The sequence below is a fragment of the Excalfactoria chinensis genome, chromosome 6 (genome assembly GCF_039878825.1).
Source record: "Excalfactoria chinensis isolate bCotChi1 chromosome 6, bCotChi1.hap2, whole genome shotgun sequence".
Taxonomy (NCBI): domain Eukaryota; kingdom Metazoa; phylum Chordata; class Aves; order Galliformes; family Phasianidae; genus Excalfactoria; species Excalfactoria chinensis.
In genome coordinates, this window is record NC_092830.1 from 24,470,606 (window position 1) to 24,496,865 (window position 26,260).

Genomic DNA, 26,260 nt, shown 5'->3' on the forward strand with positions numbered 1-26,260 from the left:
AAATAGGAAGTCTAAGAGGGTTGTGAATTGATAAATTCTGCATTTGCCACAAGGCTTGGCATTAATGGAGCAAAGTCATGGCTTGCAAATGTGCTTGGGATTTGAAGGCCATTATTTTTTGAGTCACCTAGGGTGTGATGCTTTAAACAACATGTTCAGTGATGTACACTGTTTGGGAACTTTTCAGAATCAACAGATATTAACTGTCATTTATATCAGAATGTGCTTTGATCCCTCAGCATGTTTACTATTTCCCAAACTTCCCATCCAAAAAATTGTAATTCTTAAAACAAAATGGGTTTGGTATAATGTACCTGTTCTTCTGTCTTGTAATTTCCATATAAATACTCGCATTCCCTTTTCTTCAGAACTTTAAACAGAACTTCTATTGTGATTACAGATTGGATTTGTGAATTGAATGGTAAATTGAACTTCCAATCTGTGATGGGTTTAGAAATACTGATTTGATTTATTTTATTTTGCAGATGCTTCAGAAAATTGCTGTTTGTTTACCGCTGGTTCTGCCAACCAACTCAAGAAGGGACATATCTGTTCTTTCATTAATCGAACACAATATTATCTTGAACTAATTATTCCTCTCCACATGGCCTTTCTTCTGGTGTCAGCTTATCTTCTGCTGACTCATACTCAGGGTGCTCCTGTAGAGAATGGAGCACTGCTGGAAACACTGAAGTCACAGGTAGGATTATTCAGCAATAAAAGTGAACACTATTCAGCACAGGTGAGACCTCCTGGCACAAGCCGACGAATACCTCAGACAATTATCATTGGAGTTCGTAAAGGAGGGACAAGGGCTTTGCTGGAAATGTTGGATATTCATCCTAATATTGTTGTAGCAGCTACAGAAGTCCACTTTTTTGACTGGGATGAAAATTATGTGAAAGGAATAGACTGGTATAGGAGTTTGATGCCATTTTCTTATGGAAATCAAATTACTATTGAGAAAACACCAGGCTATTTTACATCACCACAGGCTCCAGAAAGAATTCATGACATGAATAGCTCCATTAAGCTGCTGCTTATTCTAAGAGATCCCACTGAGAGAGTTATATCTGACTATACCCAAGTATATTACAACAGAATAGAAAGCCACAAGCCTGTTCAGCTTTTTGAAGATATTGTTATTAAGAATGGAGCACTTAATACCAAATACAAAGCTATTCAGAGAAGTTTATATGATGTTCATATGGAAAAGTGGCTTAAACATTTCAGTTTGGATCAGATTCACATAGTGGATGGCAATACTTTAATCAAGGACCCTCTTCCTGAATTACAAAAAGTTGAGAGATTTCTGAATCTTCCTTCCCGAATTATGTCTTCTAATTTTTATTTTAACCAAACTAAGGGATTCTACTGCATTCGAAGTGATGGAAGAGAGAGATGTTTACATGAATCCAAAGGGCGACCCCATCCTCTTGTTAACAGCACTGTTTTAGAACAACTTTATTCTTATTTCAGAGAGCACAATGCAAAATTTTACAGGATGGTTAATCATTCTTTCGACTGGCATTAATGCATTTGCAATCAGTGTTTCTTTTAAAGGGCCTGCAATGAACTCTTTCAAGCATATCTTTGTAACATGTAGAGATTCATATTATGAGAACATACTGTATGTAGAAGCAGTGATGCCTTTGCTTCACTGGAACAAGACATCCATCAAGTCATTTAAATGATTGCCTTTGTGTTGGGGAAAAATAGTTTCACATATTTGTATGTTTACTTTGGATCATATTCTAATCTTTTTCCCATTTTGCAAATCCTTCCCTTAAGAATTTCAGTGGACTTAATTCACATATGATGTTTTGGAAAAATGACTGCTTTTAATGATGTAAAAATGTACATATTTGAAACTGTATTGTTCTAACTGTTCTGTATTTTTTTGTTCTTGGTATTTTTTATATCAAGTATGAGGATAGTGACGTTGATTTCTAGAACTTTTCATACATTAGCTTAAATTATATGGAAGGGGCATATGTAGTGGCTCCAGTAAATAATTCATCCTATGTTAATATGTCAAAGCTTTCAAAAAATTAATAATAAAAGGAATCTATTTCACCTTTGATTTTGAATAGGTGAACTAGAAGATCCTTGTCTGTGTATCATTATCATTAAATCATAGTCTTAATATCTTGGATCTGAAAAAAAATTATCTCCAAATAATAAAGTAAGAATATGAACTGTCTGAAGAAGTTTAGGAAGTGTGAGATCTGAATGTGTTAATATCAGCACCTGTACAAATGTTTGATTATATAAATTTCACTTTGCATTTGAGTGAAAAAGATATCTGCTTATCAATACTACCATATTAATCATATTTGTATTCTGTGACTAGTTATTCTATTTCTCTCCCAGCTTTACTTTAAGTACTTCCATTGGAACGGTGATCTTTCTGAATAAGAAGAATGCGTTTCTTTGCCTGCCCTTCAAAGCATGGAGTATTCTCTGTAATTTCTAAAGAAGGTCATAGGAGGTACTCAGACTTAAAAGTGACATCTTTTTATATTTGTATATCTCAAACATTGCTCAGTATACTATGGTTGACATACTCAGATTATGTATAAAAGTGACATCCTGCATTAGGAATTTTTCCTTTTGTTATCACTTGCTTGACAATATTGTCTGCTCTTCTTTTACATATAACAGCACCAAAGACGAAAATCAGCTTGAATTGTTAAATGTGAAATGCTAAATAGAATTACATAAATGCAAGCAGTTGTGCTTGTTTGAAATTGTACACTGCAATCCAAAAATCCCAGTGAGCTGTAATTGCACAGGCACACTCTAAGCATCAGACTTCACCTAATCTTGTTGGAAATCTGTGAAAATCTGTGTTCTTCTGTTTAAGCAACTGTGCAGGCTTCAGGATACATTCCCAATGTGGAATTCAGTTGTCTTTTTCATGAGTTTGAAGGTACTTATTGCAGCACTAATTTTGGGTTTCTAAATCACCTTATTAAGGTGCTACTTAGATGTTAGGAAGGTAGCATTATTCTTGCACTGAATCTGAACAGATTCGGGCCTGCTATTTATTAGTTTGAAGGAGTATGATGACAGCTCTTTCCAAAATTGTAAAATGTTAAAAATAGGACAACAAATCTTGTTATTCTACTACCTGTAAATGTATATCTAAGATGGAAAATTATTCTAGTTTTTCATTAGCCTATAATTAACCTCTGAAATTATCTTTCTACAATATGATTACTGAATGAACATATTATTTCTTTGCTCAAAATATTTTTTTTTCTTCCATCTTTTCTGAGGTTGTGGCTTCTTAATCACTGATATTGTTATGATCTGGGCACTACTCAGAAATACGTTGGTGTGCATCATGTGTGGAGATATAAATTCATTTTGTTCAAACTCACCAAGATCCATATTATAGTTTTTCTTGCAGTATTGTATTGTTTTCTATTTCTTATACATTCTAAAACTTGCCATATGTTTTTATTTGCTGCTTTCCCACTATTACTCCTTTTAATAGTGTTCTTGTTTTAATTTGCTTCTTATCCATGATTCTTTTTAACAGTGTTGTTTTCTTTTTTCCTAATTTTTTCCTATTTTATTTTTTCTGCAGTGAATCTAATTTCAAAGCACTGTATAATTTAACAAAGATTTCAGGAAGCTGTTACTAATGAGACTTCATATGTCTGCCACTTCCAGTTTCATAGGTTAATGTCTTTCTATATTTATGTTTGCAGACATCAAGACTTTTTCTTCTCTGAAGTTTACTTTAAGTGAATTGAATGCAGAAGTACCAGTTGGCAAAAGCTGTATACATCTTCAAAAATGCAGGTCTCTTTCTAGACTTCACATTTCAAGGAGTGATGATCTGCATAGATTCGTGATACATATATCTTCTTGATTTGTTAGAATTCTTCATTCCTGTTAAACATTTTAGGAAGGATGGAGTCATTGGAATAAACTCATTTTAAAGTTTAATAATACCAGAAGAATATCTTATGCATAACATAATTTTGTTGAGTGATTGGCCCTTTTTTTTTCTGATTTTACATAAAGATTCTGATAAGATAAAGATAAAGATCTGAAGTTTCTAGGTAAATGGGCTAAAAATTCACAAATTAACCTGCACAAAATAATTAAGTTTCCATCCGAGTTTTTTGTTTGTTTGTTTGGTTTTTCCCATTTTGTCATTTGAAAGATGTATCACGTGCAGGTCTAGCCTTCTCAGGTGAGCTAAACTTGATGATAAAAAGCCAAAATTACTTTTTCTCCCTCAAAAGTATGCAATTTTAGGTGTATGGAATTAAAGCAGGTTGAATTTTCTGCAGAACCGTAACTGATGAAATTGTTAGCAAAATAGTCCTCAATTTAATGAATGGCAAGCAGCTATTAAGAGTTCCAATAATTTCTGTAAACTGTTCTTTGCCAAAGTGGTCATCAAGTGATTCTTTCATCTTATTGTCTGATACTCAGGAGGCTTCAAGAGAAGGAACTTTATTTTAGGAAGATTGCTTGAAGAGAACGTGAGACTGTCTTAAATGTTGTTGAGAGCATCTGAAATACAATGCACACATGTGTAACATCATTGCAGAATTTAAGATGATCTGAGTGGTCTTGGAGATTGTTTTACAGTGCAGATATATCAAGCTTTCATGTTAAATATTGATACAGTAGTTAGGATTGCTTTAATTTACTATGTCTGAGAACAAGCAATTTCAACCATCCGTAGCTGGATCAGTTGAGACTTTGCCACCTATTTAGTGATGGGGTTTGATGCCATGGTCTCTTGAGGTTCCTTCTAACCCCTGCAATTCTGTGATTTTTCATAGTCCTCTAATTTCTTGTTTAATCTATGTGGCTAAAATCAGAACTCTTGGATTATTATTTTGGCTTTAAAAGCACAGTTAAAAGAATAGAGAGTGATAACCCACAATATCTTAATTTATAATCAGAGTTGTGTGATAGCCATCACAAAGAGGAAAGAACAGTTAATTTGTCCAAATAATGATTATGCCCCTGTAGATTATTATTTTCTGTGCTGATGGATTTGATCTTTTATTTCCTTCAAGAATTTGAATTTTATTACAGAAGTGAATAGATGCATTGGAATTAAATTCAATAATAATTTGCCTAGCACATTAATCAGTAGCAGCAGTTAACAACTAGTATTTAGTTACTGGACAAATACTTTGCACTGTGTTATTTCAAGCTTTAATATGATGTGCAATTTTTCTTATAATTTGTTTAAAAAAAAATTGAAATTTTACATCACCATTGAATAAGACTTTTTAATGTCATTCTGTGATCTTAAAGGAATTGTCTTTTTTTCAAGTTAATTAACAGACATGAGCTTACTAGAATTCCTGGGGGGGTAAAAAAAAAAAAAAAAAAAAAAAAAAAAAAAAAAAAGGAAATAAAGGTACCAATGAAATGAAAGTATAGAATAGTATCTTAAAGTTGAAACTGCCAGCATAAATGCAGTAGATGTTACGTGCTACGTACATACGTAATACATCTCAAGTAGCAATCTGTTATGAAGTCTATTTTTTGATGCAAAATTGTCTTACACTTTTACACTGTATGTTCTTTTATCTCCGTTACAGAATGCTCTCAGTACCTATTTACTGGAAAATGCCCTAATTTAGACTCTTTAACAGTGGTGCAGGATTTTCCTCTCAAGGGATACTGGACCCTTTCAAGAAACTTTTGGTTGTAAATTGTTTTCTCTGAGACAAAAAGGTGTTTTGAGTGACATTTAAAACAAAAGCAAAGAATTATTATCAAACTAGAATCAAAATATTATTTCTATTTGATACTTATCCAAGTGAAGAACAATATTTTGTAGAAATGTATAATAGTTGTTTAAGAAATAATCTTCCTGTATTTTTCACTTTCTTCACTGGATAGTACAACTGATTTACAGGTTGAAATTGAAATGGCAGGAAGTGCAAGTAATTAAGAAACCCTTTGCCATTTGGACCAGCTAAAATGTTTTTTATTTTGATGTGAACATTTGGAACTATCATACACTTTTTTAAATTCTATATATCTGTGTGTGAATGTATATATGTGTATATTCATATATATACAAATGTATTTATGTGTATATTCAAATATATACTTATAAGAATTTATCATTCAAACTTGCAGTAGAGGAAAAAAAAATAGTGGAGGGATAAAATACTAAGTATTAAAACCTGAGATGAAGGTTCTCTTCTGCTAAATAATTGTGTGACTAACATGGCACAATTCTAAATGAAAGTTATAATTGGGCTGGAAAGACATACAGAAGACAATAACAGGCTACACCAGGGATTTGTCCAGGTACTGTGCATTTCTGAATTAATTTTCTGGTTATGAAGATATTCAGGGTAAATGTGAGCATACATTTTTCAAAACACTCTGCAGGGCTGGGAAGTAGCAGTTCTCTGCACTAAGTGTTGGGTTGTTGTTTTTTTTTAAATCCTTTCTGGAAAATTAACCATGCTAGATGCATAGTTTTTGTTGTTGATTTGACAAGGGCTGTCAGCCTGAAATGCTGTGCAACTGTCATGAGAAGATTGAAGATATCATCTCTCCTAACTCTGCTAAGATACAAATCTACCATTGCAGACAAGTGACACAGATGGAGCACTTTAAACTGCAGGGGGTGCATCGCTGCCTTGAGTGAAGGAAGATTAAAGGCTCATAAACAACATATGCTATACTTATGCATACACACGCATCATACATAGCTTGCAAGATAAACTTGGTCTAAAACAAAAACAAGCTGAACCTATAACTGTGCTCTAAAGTGGTCCTGTTGAAGGCATACTGAACTGCAGGCAGCTGTTACAGTATGAGCTACTTGTAACATTATTTCTTGTAATGAACCCAAGTCTGTTTAGGCAATGCTCTAGGCTTCCTCTGTGAGCTATTGCCATATACAGTTCTAAATATTTTCAACCTGCAGATAATGGATTGTTTTCTCAGATTCAAGTGCAGCTGCATCCATCATTATGTGTTTTCCAGACAGCCTATGTTTACGTGATTTTATCAATTGTAAATATGGCAGAAGGAATAAAAAAAAGATGAACAGATTCTCCAGGAAAAGTAGCTGATGGGTCATACACATCTGGCCTACTCATGTTGAAAGTAAGCAGATAGGAACAAGATTCAAAGTAAACTGCCTTTCATACTTTTCAAAAATAAAAGTAAGTTCATAGATTTTATGTAAGTAAGTAAAAAAGAGATAACAAAAAAACCCTTCCTACATTGTTTGAAAACCAACCTGGATTTTTAAAACTGAAAGTCAATTAAGAAGTTAAGAATGGATTGGCTTTATTGTTACTGCATTTCTAGTGGTATTTTTTAAAAACTGCATTTTTTGCTTGTTATTTTACTTGAAAATAATATTTTTATAGTGAATGCCCTATTTGTCGGCCAGCTGAATTTAATGTTAGATGGACAGTTCACTGTATTGATTGCTCACATTAGAAACACAATATTAGATAGGGTGATAGCTATCTGACATTTCATTTCAGTGAAATAATGTCATGCAAAATTAAACTACAGTGGTATACAATAGTGGATCATACTGAGTATCATGCACCCTGGTTTATAGAAAGGAAGATCAGAGCTGCTTCAGACCCTTGAATGACTGCTTCCAACATCTTTTGTGGGTTTGGAAAAAATGATTCTCCATCCATCAAACAGACATCCAAGGTTGAATCTGAGAGTCTTTTTTTTCCAGTTCTTGTGGAGATGAACACTGAGATGACCTTTTTTCCCCTTGAATTACCTGCAAGATGGATCTTTGTCAAACTGCAATATGTATTCCACTGGTAACAGCAAACTAACTTCAAAAGTCCCATTTAATTTTCTAGGTACTTAACCTTCCATTATTTTTGTCCATAAATGTACTTGTCACAGATAGATAGATGATAATGTTTCTATTCACAAATACAGCTGCCCATAAATGTGCAAATAAATATACCAATCACATTTTCTGTAGCAACTGGATATTACAAGCCAAAAAATACAGAAGTACATCATCTTCCTAGAGTTCTTTGAGTTATTTTACAGATTAGAATGGAGTACAGTCATGAGTTCCTTTATGACTCCCTATCCTCATTACCCAGGTATTATGATGAAAGTTAACACGAATATGTTGCTTCACTTTAATAAGCCGAGGATGTTTATCTTACGTAAGCACATCTTCGTTGTCATCCACTCACTATCTTTGATTTTCTTCTCTTTCTATACAGTCTTTGTGGGCTGGAGGTTTTTTTATTTGGCCTGGAGTTGTTAGGGGTTTTTTTTTGTTTTTGTTGTTTGTTTTTTGTTTTTTAATTCATAACTGAATTTTGGGTTTTCGCATTCATGAAATACAAAGTTTCAATCTCAATCTGAGCCTAACTTATCTGAGAAAAGTAAAATCAGAAGCCTGTATTATAAACATTCCATCTCTGCTGTCAGGATGTCAGGAAACAGACTTGGAAAGACTTAATAGAAAACAGCTAAACTTACTTAACATACACAGCAAGCATAATAGTTGAGATTTTAATTTATTTATTTATTTATTTTATAGGAAAAAAAAATCATCTTCCAAATGCCAAAGTGGCACAGATCTTAGCTGCACTGACTACAGGAAAACTACTCTTAATTTGTAGTGAGGATTTAGCCCCAGATGTGTGTAGAGAATGCTACTTCAGTCTCAGGAAGCTGTTAAGCCAAACAAAATAGCCTTACTTTCTGAAACGTAAATACTCTTATCACTTAATACACAAACATTTGATAGTAATGGTGATTGTTATAGAAGCTATTTCTCAGATTGATATTTTCTGCAGAAATACTACTCAGTAAGTTAGCCAGTGGCAAGCAATAAACTGCATTCTCTAACTTCATATATAAATGAGTGTATTTACTGCAAGGAGAGAGGGAAAAAAAATTCCTTTATTTGCATCGCTGGCCTCATTCTGTCAACATATCACCCAGATTGCTGGATACACACAGAGATGCATTCTGGCAATGCTAGGGAGGGACCTGCATTTCCTGCTGTCTTTTTCAACTTATTAGTAATAGGATGATGCTTCTGGCACATCTAAAATAAATTAATACTGGATTAATTCAATTCAAAAAGATGTCAGGCAAACACATCGCAGGTTCATTTATCACAAACTTGAAAGCAACGTGTTTAAAAAGGAATACCATAGTAATTATGTTTACATATATAAATGCCTAAAGCTGAGCCAGATGACAGAATATATTCTAACTCTTTCCAACATGGATTCAGTGCTGATTAAGCCACCAGTTCATAAAATAAATATATAGTATTTTCAGCACTAGCAGTAGCATAAAGGAATAATTTGTTTTGTTTTACTTTAGAAAGCATTTTATCTGAACTACCACAAGATTTTGTTATTTCTTCCAATTCAAAGTGGTATTCTGTAGCCTTTGATCAGACATAACTCTTGGTAACATATTATGCTTGGGCTAGGGCTGCAGATCTGTATCACTGGGTTGTATGTGCTTGATCCTGGCACATCCTTTGTCTTCTTCAGTGGGATCTCAGATGCAAGTAAGTTTGTCTTGCACAACAGAAGTAAACCTGTCAGAATTTCACTGGATGTGAATGTGAATTCAAACTTACTTATTCATCTTGTAGTCATGACTGGCAGATGAAATGCAAATATAGTAATACGGCTAACTTTAGGATAAGAGTATCACATTGTTTAGTAGATTGTCCACTGTACATTCCCCAACAGAAGAGCATATAAGTCTTACTTCTTATCTCAAGTATTATTTAATCTTTTATGATATAAAATAAACAATAAGCAAGCATAATTGCCTCTCAAATATTCTCAAAAATGTTGGAAGCTGAAAAGACAAATATTTATTTCTTCATAAGCAATGTCAAAATCAAAGGTTAATGACCCTGTAATGAGAATTATAACATTTTAGCCGTCTTTGTTCCTTAGCCTGTTATTTTAAATTGCAACTACTAACAGTGAAATAATTCAAACTAGGATGTCGCTGCAGAAAGCATTCTGGTTAGAGATGGAAAGTATACTTTGAACATACTCTGGAAATATATATAGCTTTGGAAGGAAAACATTCCACCTACCCAGTACTCCAGAGGAGACACTGCACACTCTTAGCTTGTTCCATTTCTGAGAGCCCTCAGGGCCCAAATTTCTCTCTCCTAACCGTCAAGATTGAAATGGAATACAGGCCATCAGAAGCTCAAAAATGCACTTGGGATGCAATACTCTTGGGTTTTTAACTATTAACTTGAGAAATCTTCAGCCCTGGGCTAACAGGCAGCTGAGAAAGATAGCAAAACATAGCTGTGTCACACTCCCTTCTAATCTCCATCTTGCAACAATAACGAAACTGCACAGTAAACTAGCTGCAGGCAATAAATCATATACTCATGTTGCCAATATGTATGATGTATTTCTTTAATGTCTGTCATTTAAAAAAGATATGCTTCATGATTATTATGAGGGAATTCAAGTAGAATTTGATCTCATATCCATTGCAAGTAAGCAACAGCAGCTTCAAGCCCTTCAATTGCAGTCGCTGGTCAATAGAACCATAGAACCATAGAGTCACAAGGTTGGAAAGGTCCTACAAGATCATCTAGTCCAACCAGCCTCTGGAGGGCCTCCCTACCCTCAGACAGATCAACACCTCCCAACTTGGTGTCATCTGCAAACTTACTGAGGGTATGCTCAATTCCCCCATCCAGGTCATCAATGAAGATGTTAAACAAGATGGGCCCTAGAACTGGCCCCAGGGGGACCCCACTTGTAACAGGTCGCCAGCCAGACTTAACTCCATTAACCACCACCCTCCAGCCAGTTCCTTACCCAAAGAAGGGTATATCTGTCCAGGCCACGGGCAGCCAGTTTCCTCAGGAGAACACTGTGAGAGACCGTGTCAAAGGCTTTGCTGAAACAGGTCAAAGTCTGCCCTCTGGAAGTTCAAGAGAGCAGTTTTACTAGTCACCCTTCTGACATCTCCAGGAACAGAGAATTGAAGAATTTTGTGATCGCTCTGCCCAAGACAGTCCCCAGCCTTCACATCTCCCACCAGTCCTTCACTGTTAGTGAAGAGCAGGTCTAGCAGAGCACCACCCCTGGTAGGCTCACATACCAGCTGTGTAATGTAGAATCTGAAAGTGTTCTGGGTTGGAAGGGGTCTGCAGCTTGTAGTTCCAGTAGTCTCACACAGAGCTACAAGCGCTGTCTCCGAGAGTGGTGTCCAAGCACTTCACCACCTCCATCAGCCTGGGGCTGTGACTGCTGCCTTGAGAAGCTTGTTCCAGTACCTTAGCACCCTCTTGTGAAGGAACTTAGTGTGATCTCCAACATGGATTTATATGCATTTGTGTCCCTTGCCCTGATCATCTGTAGAACTACCAAAGAGAACTGGCCCTGAAATGAAGCCCTGTGGACTCCTGACTTGTGCTGCTCCGCTGACTTCTCACATTCTCATTTCTTCTAACAAGCACTTTGAGCCTCTTTAGTATGGGGCTGAGTCATAGCTTAGTTTAAGGTGTACCAGCTGGAAGGGCTGCTTCCTGCTATGGGATTTTTTTCAGGCCTGCTTGCCTGACAACGAATTTCCTTACCCACTCTAATGGATGAAGCATACTTTAAGCTAGATAACAGGGGAAGATATCTTGCTTTTGTAACCTAAGCTTTCTCTTACGCTAACTGGGATGCACCAGAACACACAAGAACAGCTTAAAAAAACCCCAAACAAACAGAAGAAGGAGCAATTGCTGAAGTTAATGGTGCATCCCTCTAAGAGAAGACTGTAAACAATGTATCTGTAATCAGCAGTAAATTTTGTAGCTAAAGAATAAAAAAAATTTTCAGCTCAAAGTTGGGCATTTTTGAATGGGAGTGTAGCAGTTATTTCAATAATCATATTTTTCTACCTAGTCTCAACAAGGAGTACATTTTGTAGCTGTGAAGTCTTAAACCAGCCAAAACAACCCCTTCCAGTGATTCATGCTGTATTTATCTGGGGTTGTGCATTCAGGCAAGAGCTTCCACCATGCATACCAGTATTCATAGTGTATCTTTCCTCATAAACAACAGAATGCACTCTCTTTTAGTATTGCTTTAGCTGGAGGCCTTAGCGCTAAAGATAACGTGGAGCTGATGAAGTGGGTCCAGGGGAAGGCCACAGAGATGAGCAAAGAGCTACAGCACCCCTCCTATCAAGAAAAGTGGAGGGAATTGTGTTTGCTTATCTATCTCAGAGAGGAAAATGCCTCACTGTGGCTTCTAGCACCTAAAGAAAGGTGTTAAACAGGAGGTGGACTGACTTCTTATGTGGTCTTTGTCACACTACATTGTGATGGAAATTACACCAGAAACTGCAGAGTAAAAAGCCCTGCCTGCAGCAAATGAGAACAAGCCTGAACGCAGCAGCCCTGGATGCAGAAACAAAGAAAAGTAGCTGCTTACCTTCAGAAGGTCTACAGAAGACAGAAATCACCAGCAAAGCACCATCACCTACACTGCCAGCCCTTAAATTAGGCCTGGAAAGGGGTGGATCCTGGCTCCACTCAGCAGCATTGCCTGCACCTGAGCTCCCCTGGGCTGGCCCCTACTACCCACCAGGTGCACAATCACCTGTTCAAGCTCTGATTTGGCATGTCCACTACAACCTGGTAGGGACAGGACAAGCCAGAATGCCTTTAAACTGAATGAGGGGAGATTTAGGTTAGGTATTAGCAGGAAGGAATTTCTTACTCAAGGTATTGAAGCACTGGCACAGGATGCTAGACAAAGTTGTGATGCACTCATTTCTGGAGGTATCCAAGTCCAGGCAGGATGGGGCTCTGGGCAGCCTGATAAGGTGGGTGGCAGCCTGGCCCATGACATCTCTGTCATGAGCCTATGACATCTCTGTTTGAGCTCAATGATCTTTAAGGTCTGAGACATTCTGTGGTAGAAATAGATCAACCAAGGCCAAGCCAATTATTGCTGTTTGGTTTTGGTTTGTTTGTTTTTACTTTGCATAGATACATTGTAAGCCATTCCTAAGTACAGAGCTGAGCACAGGTGTGGCTTTTGATCAGGTTTCCTTTGGATGCAATTTTATTCAGTGTAAGGTAGAAATAATACGAGAATGGTGGAAGTAGATAGCCAAAGGTTATCTATAAGGAAAACACACCAATGCAGATGCCTTCAGTCTAGCTGGAAAATGTTGAGGCTGGTTACCCAATCTCCACAAAGAAGCACTCTCAAAAAGAGATGCTGCCTTAGTGGTGGTCAGCCCTTAAATGAAGTCTAGGAGAGGTGGAGTCAAGCTCCACCCCTTCCCTGAATTACCTTCATTTGTGCTCCCACAGCTGACCTGACACTTGCCTCAGATGGTTAATCAGAGGTTCAGGCTGTGATTAACAGTCTCCCATACAATTCAGCTTTGGAAAACCATTCATTGTACATGCGATGCATCGCTATCCCTGGCAATTTTCCACTGCCCAGCAGGGTAAAGTGTTCCAGTTAGTCAATGATCACATCGCTGGACTCATGGAGGGTTCATTACCTTTTTCTTTCTAGTATTCTTACAAGTAATAAAATACAGACCACAAACTCTCCTTGCAATACAACAGCACAGTTGGTAGAAGGATTATGTAAGTACTAAAATAAATAAATAAATACATACATACATAAGGCTGCATGAAATAAATTTACTTACACAATAAATCACCTTCTCCATTGTCACGGTGAGCCTAGATAGGGTATGTATTATCACACAGATTGCATCACCAATTCACAACAGTTACTGTGGAAGTCATGTTCTCTGGCTTCATTTTGCAATGATTTCCAGGTTAATTAGAAGGAAATAATTAGTCACAGCTGCTGATTAATTAATTGATTCTAAACTAAGAAGTTAGAAGAAATAAGGGACTGCAACCTATTTCTTACTCTAGCAGAGACAGATAAGGAGAAGTGTGGTTCCATTAGTCCAGAGGTACCAAAAAGTGAACTGTCTTCAATCACAGCTAAAGCAAATTGCAATTTTGGTCGGTCCATTTCTTTCCAGTGAAGAGACTGAGTGTCTGTGAATGGTTTCTAATGCTGCAGTAAGTTGGGTGCAGCTAACAGACATGCTTCTGCCATGCCATTCCCTAGGTGCCCCTTTTCATTGGGAATTAAAGGTAGCTGATTGTTTGATAGAAATCTCTGGGCAACAAAAGAATGAGGAGATCTCTTACCAATTCTGCTGTGAGAAAAATACACAGGGCTTAGGAAAATTTACTGACTGTCAACTGAATGAAATACTGATCTGAGTAGAAAAACAGCAGTATTTGTAGGATTTTCTAAAAAAAAAAAAAAAAAACAAGAAAAAAAACCACACAACTAAAATAGTGTGACTTCGATGCTATACTAGAAAGAGAACAGTTTAACATGAGTTTAAAAAACATAAAACAGGGTAGATCGTAGGTTTATAACATCTCAAAAGCCTTGAAAAACCATCACTAGCTGAAAGAAAACAAAACAAAAAGGAAAAAAAAAGGGGTGGGGGGGAACATATCTTGCTGTCAACTGGTCACATATTTCAGCATGAAACTCTGCAGGAAAGTTGTTTCCTTCTGCTCACTTCAGCTGTGGGATTAGAATCTCATTTCTTGTAACCAAAATCTTATGAATAAAATTGTAGTCAAGCCTCTGCCCTGTATCCTCTACAAAGAAGGCTGTGAAACTCTTTTGTCCCATTCGACTCATCAGAGGTACACTGAGAACACTGGACTAAATCTGCCAACAAGCTAAGTTGTGTAATACAATATAAATCTGGTTACAATAAAATAGCAGCTCACAAGCCTTCAAAAGAACATCCTCAATCTGCCTGAAGAAAAATCAGACACAAGACAGCTTGGTTGGAAAATGACAGTCCAGATTTTGACCCTGAAGTACTCTGAAAATCTCACAGGTACACATTACTGTAACCTCTGTTTTATATCAGTTGGAATCAGTTTGACAGTAAGTTGTTGGATTTTCATTTACTTTTATTTTTGGGTTGTAGATGGAGATTATTTTATTTTAAACAAGTATTTATAAAGATATGCACAAATCTTTATCAAAATATTCAGTATTAAGAAGGTAATTTTACTCTGTGAAAATTAATGTTAATAGTAGGGCTTTCCTCTTCTTTAGAGGTTGCCTAGTACAATGCCTATTGAATCCAACTGACTGTTTTATATTTAAGTATATCTGCATGCTCCATCTTTCAATACTGTGCTCAAATTTTCCCACCAGGAATCTCTCTCAAAATCTATTTGATGTTGACTCACTGCTCTGGATTTTGTAGCCAGCATAAAACTGCCACCTTTGCTTTTCCTTAGAAAGAAAAGTAGAGAATTGACTTCACTCTGTATAGAGAAGTTATTTGTTCTGTAGCATTTGTTGTGTGCTTTTGTTTTTTCTCATGGATGATAAAGATTTCAGATGAAGGTCACTGTTTAAGACCATGTGACATTCAGCTGCAAAATTTGGCATGCTCACATGTAGCAGAGCACATCTGAATCAATGCGAGACATGTGTACATTTAATAACATAATTCATTATCTCCTCAAGAGTTTCTGCTACAATCCAGACTCCAAATGAAACTCTGGATCCCTCACATTGCCCTGTCACGGGAGAGAATGTCATCTTTTATCATTATCATTTTCAATTAGATCATGACCTCTTTTAACAGGGGGAGTTGGAAATTCCTATTGCCCTTGAAAACTATTAAAAAGTAGTGCCCAGGGAAGGTAGAAGCCATCCAAACACTCCAGTGCTGTAGGATACACGTCTCTGTGCATCTTTCTGATGGGAAGGGTGTCTACTGCCAGGTTTTGCAGCAATCGGTACCTAAGTGGCTGCTTAACAGGCAGAAGCCCTGATACTAAGATGGGAGCAAGGGCAGCCAGGTGCAGTTTCTTCCACTGCCTTCTGGAAAAGTCCTCTTGATGGGGGCCAAGTGGATGAAAAATGTTTTAACCAGTATTCCTTATTAATGACAGATCACTTTATAACCAGAAAAGAAAAAAAGAAATAAAAAGAACAAACAAACAAACAAACAAAAACCAATAAATGTAGAGGTGAATTAGAGGAAGCAGTTCTACTGTTCTGTGTACTGTGTGTTTTAAGCTTTCTTTGTTTTCTACCCTTTTCATCATCTCATTAGAAGAGCAGTAAATTTTTCTGTCACTGCTACAGAAAATGTTGAGACAAAGCATCGTTTCCCCTCATGGGAGATTAAGGATCCCTCAGAAACATCTCTAGGGTGTTCCTTCATGTCAGCCATGGCCCTAGCACTTAGGGTTCTTATCTGAAGTCCCACAGAAACAGACCCAAGTACCTGCCTGAAGAAGGTTGATTTTGGGGGGCTTGTTTTCATCAGTAGGTGAGAATTTGGGCATTGGATGAAGGAAAGGTTACCAGTGACAATTGTCTGAAAACATTCATTTTTACAAACTGAAAACTTATTTACACCAAAACTTCACTTATTTACACCAGTGAAAATCAGGAACTGCTTCTTGGCAGAAAACTTTACCAAAATGTCTTTAATTAAAGTCGCACAATTCATGAAGTAATGGCATCTCCCATATATACATTATAAATAACACTGAGACTTAGCCCCTTCAGTACTGAAGTATCCCTTCAGTAACACAGAACAAAGCCCGAGCCCCTACTTGGATTCCAAATCCAAAAGCATTCGATTCTGTGATTCTGCTAAGCAGTGCAAAACAGCGTATTCGCATCCATCTCACAGTTCTGCGCAAGTTTTTTCTCCGTGTTAAGCACCAGTGTGCAATCTCCGCTAGTTCCGGTAGAGGGCAATACAATAATTCTGTGAATAAAGCAATATATAAAAGACTCTCAGGGGCCGTTGCCGTGACTAGCTCCTACAGAGCACCTTAGACTTTCTTGTTCTGGATTGGTGTCCTTATGCCAAATGTTTACGATCAAAGATTTATTTATTTATTTTTTAATCTCAGAAAGCTCATTCTGCCTTTCTGCCTATTTCTTTGCTGACAGCACAAACACACAGGTGTGCTCTCAGTGCCTGAAAACACTTCCACGGAAACTTCAAGATATAACCCTGTTTGCTACTACTCTTTTTTTCCTCATCCTCAGCCATCAGTTTGAATGTAAGTGTTACACACTTTGGACACATTTAGTCAATGACAAGTTCTTTGAAAGACAACCACATCTCCAAGATAAGAACAGAACAGCTACCTGACAGACTTCATACAGCCTCACAACAGTACCTCAAAATGTATGAGAGCTTCAGAACTCACAAAGGAACAATATTCTCTCCCAAGCATGAAAACCCATCCAGGTAACATTAAGAACAGCTGTTAAGTCTGGAAATGTGATTTCCCCTCTCCTCAAGTGCCAAGAGACAAATGCATGAAACAGCTGGAAAACATATGGAAAACATATTCAAAGTATGACACGTACCACGTCACAGCAGAAGCATCAGTTAAGTCCAGTGCAATACAGTACCTTCCTTCATTCTTACCTTCAGTTGTAGCAAGATTCATGAGTGGATGGAAATGCTTAACAAAGTGATAATGAATCTCTCTGAATGTTCACACACTTTCCATCAATGCAAAAACTCTCCCTGTGCTAAAAGTAATTTGCTACCATGTGTAGAAAAATGTTTGATTCTTCTTTTCACTGTATTTGGTTTCAGCTCCCCGTGTATAAAAAGTCCATGGATTTTCTTGTATACAGGGCCTGTGGATGGCTTGTGCAATAACAAGATACTGCAATTGCTACTACAAGTCAAAAGCTCACAATGAAAAGACGGTCCTTGGTAGCATCTTCTTGCACAGAGAAAAGTAGCTAAAGCTTAATTACTATAGGCATAGATATGTACACTAATATGTAAATACAGAGACCGATACAACACAGGGCTCAGCTAACAGTTTTTTAAAGGTACTGTGATATAACCAGATAACAGTAATATACAAGGGCTGCTCCAGAAGTAATACCTCCTACTGTATGATGTAGGCTCATGACATCAGAGGTGGGTGTTGGTGGTACAACAGTAGAGTCTGAACATTCCCACCAATATTCCAGTACTCTTTGTTGCCATGAGATATGTGGCAGCAGAGGGGCAGTCTGACAAAGTGGAACCTGATATGGTGTATCATTGAATTCCTTTGTGGTTTGAAACCATTTCCCCTCTTCCAATCACAATAGACCCTGCTAAAGAAAAGAGTCTGTCCTCTGCTTTCGTAAAGCTTCCCTTTAGATATTGAAAGGTTGCTATTGAGTCTCACTGGGCTATCTCTGCTCCAGACTGAACAGCTCTATCTTTCAACCTGTCCTCATAGGGGGAGGTGTTCCATCCCTTGCATCATTTCTGGGGCCTCCTCTGGATGCACTCCAACAGGTCCCTGTCTCTCCTGTACTGCGGACTCCACATCTGGATACAGTACTCCAGGTGAGACCTCCCAGCGCAGAGTAGAGGAGCAGGGTTACCTCCCTTGAGCCACTGGCCACACTTCTTTTGATGCAGCCCGGGATATGGTTTGTTTTTTGGATTGTGAGAGCACATACTCCTGGCTCATGACCAGCTTCCCATGCAGGACTACCTGCAAGTCCATTTTGGCAGGGCTGTGCTCAATCCTTTAGTCCCCTGGGGGACCCAGGTGCAAGATCTGGCAATTGAATTTATTGAGGTTCTACAGCACACACTGCCTGAGCTTTCCTAGATCTCCTTGGATTGCATCCTGTCCTTCAAATGTGTTGACTACATCAGACAGCGTGGTGTCATCCACAAACTTGCTGAGGGTACACTTGATCCCACTGCTGATGTCACTGATGAAGACATTAAAGAGCATTGGTCCCAGTTCTGGCCTTTGAGAAACACCACTCATCACTGATCTGCTTCCAGACATTAACTCATTTTCCTCATTCATCGAAGGGCCCAGCCATCAAATCCATATCTTTACAATTTGGAGAGAAGGATATTGTGGGGGACTGTGTTAAAAGCCTTACTGAAATTCAGACAATTGATATCAGAGGCTCTTCCCCGTCACAGAAAGAAAGGCCAGTAGGTTGTTCAGACAGGATCCACCTTGTTGAAGCCAAGCCAGTTGTATCATTACACCTCCCTCTCTTCCACATGCCCTAGTATAGCTTCCAGTAGGATCTGCTCTGCAGTCTCCTATGGCACAGAGGTGAGGCTGACAGCTTATCAGTTCCCTGAGTCATCCTTCATAATCCTTCTTAAAAATGGGCATGACATCACCATTTTTCCAGCCACCATGGACTTCACCTGACTGCTATGACTTTTCAAAAATCACCAAGAGTGTCTTGGCAACAATATAAGCCAGTTCCCTCAGAGCTCTGGGATACATTTCATCCAGACCCATTGGGCTCCTCAGGTGGCTGCAGACCTGATCTTTGTTTACAGCTTGAGGGACAACATCCTCACCTTCCAACCAAACCACTCAAGGCCTGGGTGAAGAGCAGCTGACACTGCCAAGGACAAAGCTGAAGGAAATCTTTCAAGCTGGATGACAAACAAACAAATAAATAAACCACCACAAACCCACTACCAAAATATCCCTTTACAAAACTAGTTCAAAACTGAAAGACTTTATGCCTTCATTTTTTTCCCTCTGCATCTCTAATGCATTGCTCCAAACTTAAACACATGAAAGGTGGTGAAAACACATTCACTGTTAACTTCAGTGACTTTTTCCCCCTGAAATAGTTTCACATATTCATGCCACAGAGTACTTTTGAATATCAGCTTTAAAACTGTCATCTGCCTGTACACTGGACAGAAATGATATCTTACATCTAATAAAAATCATCAGCAGTAAGGGAAGGAACTCAATACATGCCCAGTGTAACCCTTTAGTACCTTGGGAAACCATATACTAACATGGAATGGAAGATTCTACAGGAGGGAAAGAACCCACCTAGAGTATTCTCCCAACACCTGCTCTGTCACAGAGATGGCTGTCAAACCATCTTCACTGAAGTATTCAATCACACAGTAAAAACATCATTCATTCTCTAAACTCCATTTGAGAAGAGAACAGGGAAACCAGAGAGGTTCTTCTGTAGATAACTCGTCTCTCAGGATTCCCCTAAACACACACATTTTCCTCTCCCTTAACAGTGCTGAAGAACAGAACATTTGCTGTGATCCTTGTTCTTGTGACAGCTACACAGATAGAATGGATAATATTGTACTCAGAACAACAATAGTGCTTAGACAGCAACTCTTTTAAACATCCCAAATGTAGAGAATTGGCCCAGGGCAGGCAAAGCAAAGTTTTCTCTCAGAGATTAAGATTATGCAGTGTTATTCTTCAGATGCTTTTCAAAAAGGACAGTTCATAAAGGACGGGTCACAAAAGCTCAAGATTTTGAAGACAGAAAAGCTGCGGACAACATGAGACCCTCCTGAATGCCTGCATGTAACAAGGTAACATTACATGGAACACTTGGAGACAATGTCACATTGTAACCCGAAGGAACAGCATTACATCGAACATAGTACTATAACGTAAAACTGAAGTAGCTTGAGTATGCCCAGTTATCATGGTTATGTATTTCTAACTGAATAAATGCTTGTCTTTAGTACAAGATTCACTAAGCTGGAATCTATTATTTGTGCCATCTGCACAGGGTATGGGTCAGTGCCTACTGACAAAATTACAAGCAACTTAGAGAGATGCGTGGTACTCCCTGAAAGGAAATTGAAGCACCAAACCAGCTGCTTCTAAGGATTTTGATCAGTATCAAACACCAAGATTGTAAATATCGTACCCCTAATTATAATTTATTTCTTTGTAATGCCATCAGCTCAGCACAGTCAAAAAATAAAAAATAAAAAATAAATCCAAAATTAAAAATCAGATGAAGACATTTTAATGATCACTTCACTGTATCTTAATGCACCACTACAAGCCACTGTTACTATAACACCAACACTACATGCACACAAGCAGTTTCTTTTTCATGTGCTGCTTGTCAGCCTAGTACATTCACAGCACAAGGATGTATCAAAGCATTCAGCAGAGCATTCAAAATCTGCTCACCTTATTTGCCTTCAGTTTGTCTGTATCTCCTCTGACACATTCAGAGGGTTAAAGCTGGCAGCTTTGGTGAAGACAGTTGGAAAGCAGTGAATTGTGTAAAACTAATATTAAGCAGAAAATAATTCTAATTCATTCTTCATTCAGAATTAGAACGCCCTCCTTTCTGCAGATGTTAAACTTTATCTTTGCACCAAACACAGGAAAACAGTCAAGTTTAATATTTCCAATACAAAGCTGAATGGAGAACAATTAATTTCATTAAGAACACCAGTAGCTCCAGATTTCTTTTTCCTCCCTTTCTTCCTTGGAGGGAAAGGTTGGAGGAGCATTTAATTCTCCACTGAAATGAGAACAAAAAACTACTTGTCTCTAAGCTTCTGGTAGAATAGAGCTGCTGGAAATCAGACAGTACATTTTGCCAATGTTGCTTTTCCTAGAACCTTCTGGTTTGATATTTTTGTATTGTTTTGACTATATATTTTCACTTGTGTGCATTTAACCATGACATAAATTAGGTGAGCTTGTTTCCTGTAAAAAGCCACTGGTGGGATGCATCCGCATGTCCTGGGGGGGCTGGTAGATATGATTGCTGAATCACTGTCCATCATTTTTGACAGGTCTTAGAGAACAGAAGAGGTGCCTGAAGACTGGAGGATAGCAGATATCACTCCAGCCTTCTGAAAGGGCAAGAAACAGGATCTGAGAAACTTAAGGCCACTCAGTCTCACCTCTGTCCCCAGAAAAGTGATAACAGCTCATTCTAGATGCAATCTCCAACCAGTTAGAAGAGAAGTTCATCAGAGGTAGTCAGCATGGATTCATCAAAAGAAAATTATGCTCAATGTACCTTGTAGCCTTCTCTGATGGCATCACCAGCCAGGGCTGTGGATGATGTGGATTAACTGTGGATGTCATTTACCTTGACTTCAGCAAGGCTTTTGATACTGTCTCCCATGATATCCTGATATGGAAGCTGAGAAAGTGTGGGATAGATGAATGGACTGGTGAGGTGGGTTGAGAACTGGCTGACTAACTGAGCTCAGAGGGCTGGGATCAGCGATGCAGTCTGATTGGAGACTGGTGACTAGTGATGTTCCCCGAAGGTCAGTGCTATATGGCAATTGAGGACTTGCTCAGATACAACACCTGTGTGCACAGAAACAAATGAAAGCTGCTGCTTACCTTTGGAAGGCCTCAGATACACAGAGATCTCCAGCAAGGTCTGCTTGCCCCCACTGCCAGCCCTGAAATGAGGACTGGGAAGGGATGAGTCCTGGCTCCACCACTCACAGGCACTCGGCTGCGCTGCATGTACCCAACCTCCCTTAGGCTGAGCCTGCTTTTCCTCCAGGTGCTGCATCAATGCCCTGATGATGCATTTCCCCTACAGACTGTTATTTTACATATCAAAACCAATTTTCTATTAAAGAGGAAGAAACAAGACATGCTATTGTTGATTTAATGATACAAAAAGAAGGCTTCAAAAACTTGTGACTGCTCCTGATTCTAAATTAAACAACAAAACTGCAACCTTGTATGCAGTTAATTCCACAGGGCTATGGATTTTTTTATCTTTTTTTTTTTTGAGTACGTTCATCTGAAAGCGACAGAAGGAGGTGACTGACAAAGCCCTTAACCTCTAGTTCTCAGGAGCTGAATTTGTTAGCAGATTCTTTCCCCCTGGCATCTCTGACAGTTTCAAATAAAGCACAAGCTGAATTCCCACAAATGCATGTCTAAAAAGCCAAAGAAAAAATCAGATTAAGTTCTACACTACTAAAACATTGTACAACCAAAGGAGCAACAACAGCAAAAAGAGGCTGTTCCAGTAGTATCACTGTGTCAGGAAGTTCAGTAGTGCTGGTAGCCATACTGCTGAGCATCAACACTACAGAGTATCCTTCAAACTTCTAAAAGATGCTGCAGTACCATTTTCAATCTACACTGCATGAGTTTTAGTCAAAAGAAAGAAGGAACATGCAGGGAGAAGGAAATGTTTCAGCAATAGTTGAAGTAGTGTCTGAAAATCTTCTCAGTTCTATCAACACAGAATATAAAATCAACAAAATTACAACAGGAATGCCTTGTGGGATTTCCTGCCCCGAGTCATCAGATATCACATACATTTTAATTTAGGAATCACTTTTGTTACCAGATACAGAGAGAAAAATCAGACAGGTTTTGTTGTTTGAATGTCAGTCAGACAGGCCTTTAACTTCAGCACATGTAATACCACACTAACAGGAAAAAAGAGGTCATTTTGCAGTGACTTGCTGTGCAAAACTGTTTGTGGTTCTAAGGTTATGCTCTAAAGCACAGCATCATAAAGAATATCATTGTTAACAGATCTTTTAAAATTAAATTATAGTTCGTTAGAAAGTTAAACTTCAAGCTCTGAAAATAACAACAGCAACAAAATTCTACTTTACTGTCGCTGGTACCACTCCTTCTATCACTTTATTGCTGTCCTCTTTCCGACCTAAAGGAACCCCTTTGTAGCACAGTTAATTTCATACCCTAATGACAGTAACTATTAAGACAACTTCTTGCCATTACTATCACCACCATCCCAGAGAGCCATCCCTCCTTATACACTCAGAGAGTGAGGAGTGAGAAATGCGTTGTCAGCTATGAGCCATCTACAGTCAGGAAGGCTTCAGGTCAAGGAAAAGAATGAGATGCTTGGAAGATGTACAGAGGGGACAGAAAATCTGTTCTCGAAGTACAAGAATCACCTGGCACCTGATAAAATGGGCCTAAGCTTTAGGAAACTAGGTGCTATCCTCCATTTACATCTTGTGAAAGCTCTGGGATATCATTTTTACTAGAAAATTTTAGATTTTGAAAAAGTAACTAAATCATTCCATGGGCCCTGCACTCAGTAAAAATTCCTATCCAGGCTCATGCAGACCTCAGATTAAGCTGATGTTAATTACTGCTACAAAATTAGCAGTCGCTTTGGGTCAACTTTCCTCGTTCTCTGCCATATTTCTCTCTGTATCCAAAAAGCAAAGTTCTCAAGTTTCTATCTGGTGTGATCCAATAAACTTACAATGGGTTTGTTAAAAGCTGCTGTTCATTAGAAGGAAAACAACAGAAAGTTTTCATAATAAAAATCAAATGTCTTCCCATCTGCTTAGACCTTTCATACTCTTTAATATATCTTTTCCAGAATAACTTGGTTTAACAAACACCGTATCACGTTACTATGTATACTGTATTCTTTTGTACTGGAAAAGCTCAAAGAAAATAATGCAAGGCAAAATCAGTTATGATTTCTGCAATGCACACTAAAGGCTTCTTGCACTTCCCAAAGTCAAAGGGGAACATATGAATTCAATACGTTATTACTACCATATCTTAATAATCTAGCTCTAATACAAGTAAGAGCTATCCTTACTTCACTTGGAATGCATCTTAATTGCTAGACACAGAAAAGTCTCAGGAGCAATTCATTTAAAATCTATGCAGAAAAACACCTTATTTTCTAAGGGGTTTCTGCGGCTCATTTCTGTGATGCCTCCCAGGGCCCGTGCTGATGCTGCCAACTTTGCACAGCAAGTATGTGTTTTCTGTGCAGTGGCACAGACATAGGCCTTCTCTCCTGGAATATCCTTGGGTTTATCTGAATATGCTTTCCGAATACCACCTTTTTTCTCTTCACAGGTTTTAAGGTAAAGTCTGTGAAAACTGGTGGCATGCATCTTCTAAATTTCCTGAAGAGCTTTGCAGTAAGCAGATCATCTAATCATTCTTTCCATTCCTTAACGGCTAAATGACAATAGAACACAGCTTTTTTATTTTCTTTTCAATATATATGGTGATTTCCCCTTACAAGTCAGGCTCTGACAAGTCTAACATCATGTAGCTACTAAGTACACGTCTGGGATGTATGTAGAATGCAGAGACATCACTCCCACACACACAATTTCTACCTATCTAGTCTGATACAATATACAGGATCATCTCCGTAAGATTATTTCCAGCTTTTGAAGACCGATCACTTACAAACTCATTTTTCTACAAAGCCATTAAAAGAAGACAATTTGTTTATCGAGGAGTCACTGACACTCAGACTGTAGAAATTCAAACACTATCACAGCTTAACATTCTCATTTTATAGTTTGTCTTCAAAAAAGTTTGACCCTCCTTCTGCCTAGATTCTAAATTATGCAAGAAGTCTGATAGTCTGATCTTTTCAGTGTACTCTGTGTACCTGCAGGCAAGAGTGGTTTTCTTCCTTCTAACAGAAAAAAAATATGAGACAAGTTCTGAAACATTACAGTTCCCTTTAAAAAGATGAACTAAAGAAGCATAGAGGTAAAAGACAGACCTCAGTGCAAGGTACGCACTGAGCCACACATTAGTAGTGGGACGCTACAGATACTTGCTCAGAAAAATCTATATTGGGAAAAAAATTAGTATCCCTTTGTGCATTGCTACAGAAATATTATTGAGGCTTGTACACAGACTACTTATACCCATTTAAGTTTTAGTGGATTTACAACAGGAACCAGAGAACCTTCAGAACTTATATTCAGGTAGCAGTCTTAGCATTAAGATGCTTATCAAAACATCACTGCTACTCCCTTTGTGGTGACTTATCCTTCTAGCTATTCTAGATGTCCTAGTTGTCCTAGAATCGTTGTTTTCACACTAATGAGTGTTTACTGAGCCAAAACCTGCATAGGGCAAAACTACCTGCTAAATGAGCCAAAGCATTAGAGAACAAATTTCACCAGGCAAGCAATCAAAGGAGGTGGAAAATACAGAGAGCTGTTGGATAGGGTCCACGGAAAAGCCACAAAGACAATCAGGGGACTGAAGCACCCACCCTACAAAGACAGGCTGAGGGAGAAGGGCTTGTTCAGGCTGGAGAAAGTAAGGTGGCAGGCTGACCTACCTGCAGCCTTGCAGTACCCAAAGGGAGCCTATGAAGAGGAGGTGAGTCACCACTTTAAAAGGTTAGTAAACAGCAGGAAAAGGGGAATTAGATTTAAGGTGAGGGAAGGAAGATTTAGGATAGGACTGAAGGGGTCATATACTGTGAGTGCTGAGGTGCTGGAACAAGCTGCCCAGAAAGGTGGGGGAAACCCTGTCATGGGAGGGCTTCAAGGCCAGGTTGGATGGGGCCATGGGGAAACCTGTTTAGTACCAAACAGGAATGATAATGACACTGCCAGTAGCAGGGGGAATGGAGATCAACGATCC

The 26,260-nt window shown here is 38.2% G+C and overlaps 1 protein-coding gene across 5 annotated transcripts in view; it reads left to right on the forward strand.

Annotated features, from left to right (window-relative positions):
- The window catches only part of LOC140253955 (heparan sulfate glucosamine 3-O-sulfotransferase 1-like), a 39,565-nt gene extending 34,210 nt beyond the window's left edge, over positions 1 to 5,355 (forward strand). For 4 of the 5 annotated variants that reach the window (XM_072340088.1, XM_072340092.1, XM_072340090.1 and 1 more), the window contains one exon: positions 486 to 3,029. In XM_072340088.1, coding sequence (XP_072196189.1) covers positions 486 to 1,534 — 1,049 coding nt within the window. In that variant the 3' untranslated portion in view covers positions 1,535 to 3,029. Of the gene's footprint in view, positions 1 to 485 lie in introns of all 5 variants that reach the window. The other variant, XM_072340091.1, reaches the window with a different exon arrangement.
- The last annotated feature ends 20,905 nt before the right edge of the window (positions 5,356 to 26,260 follow it).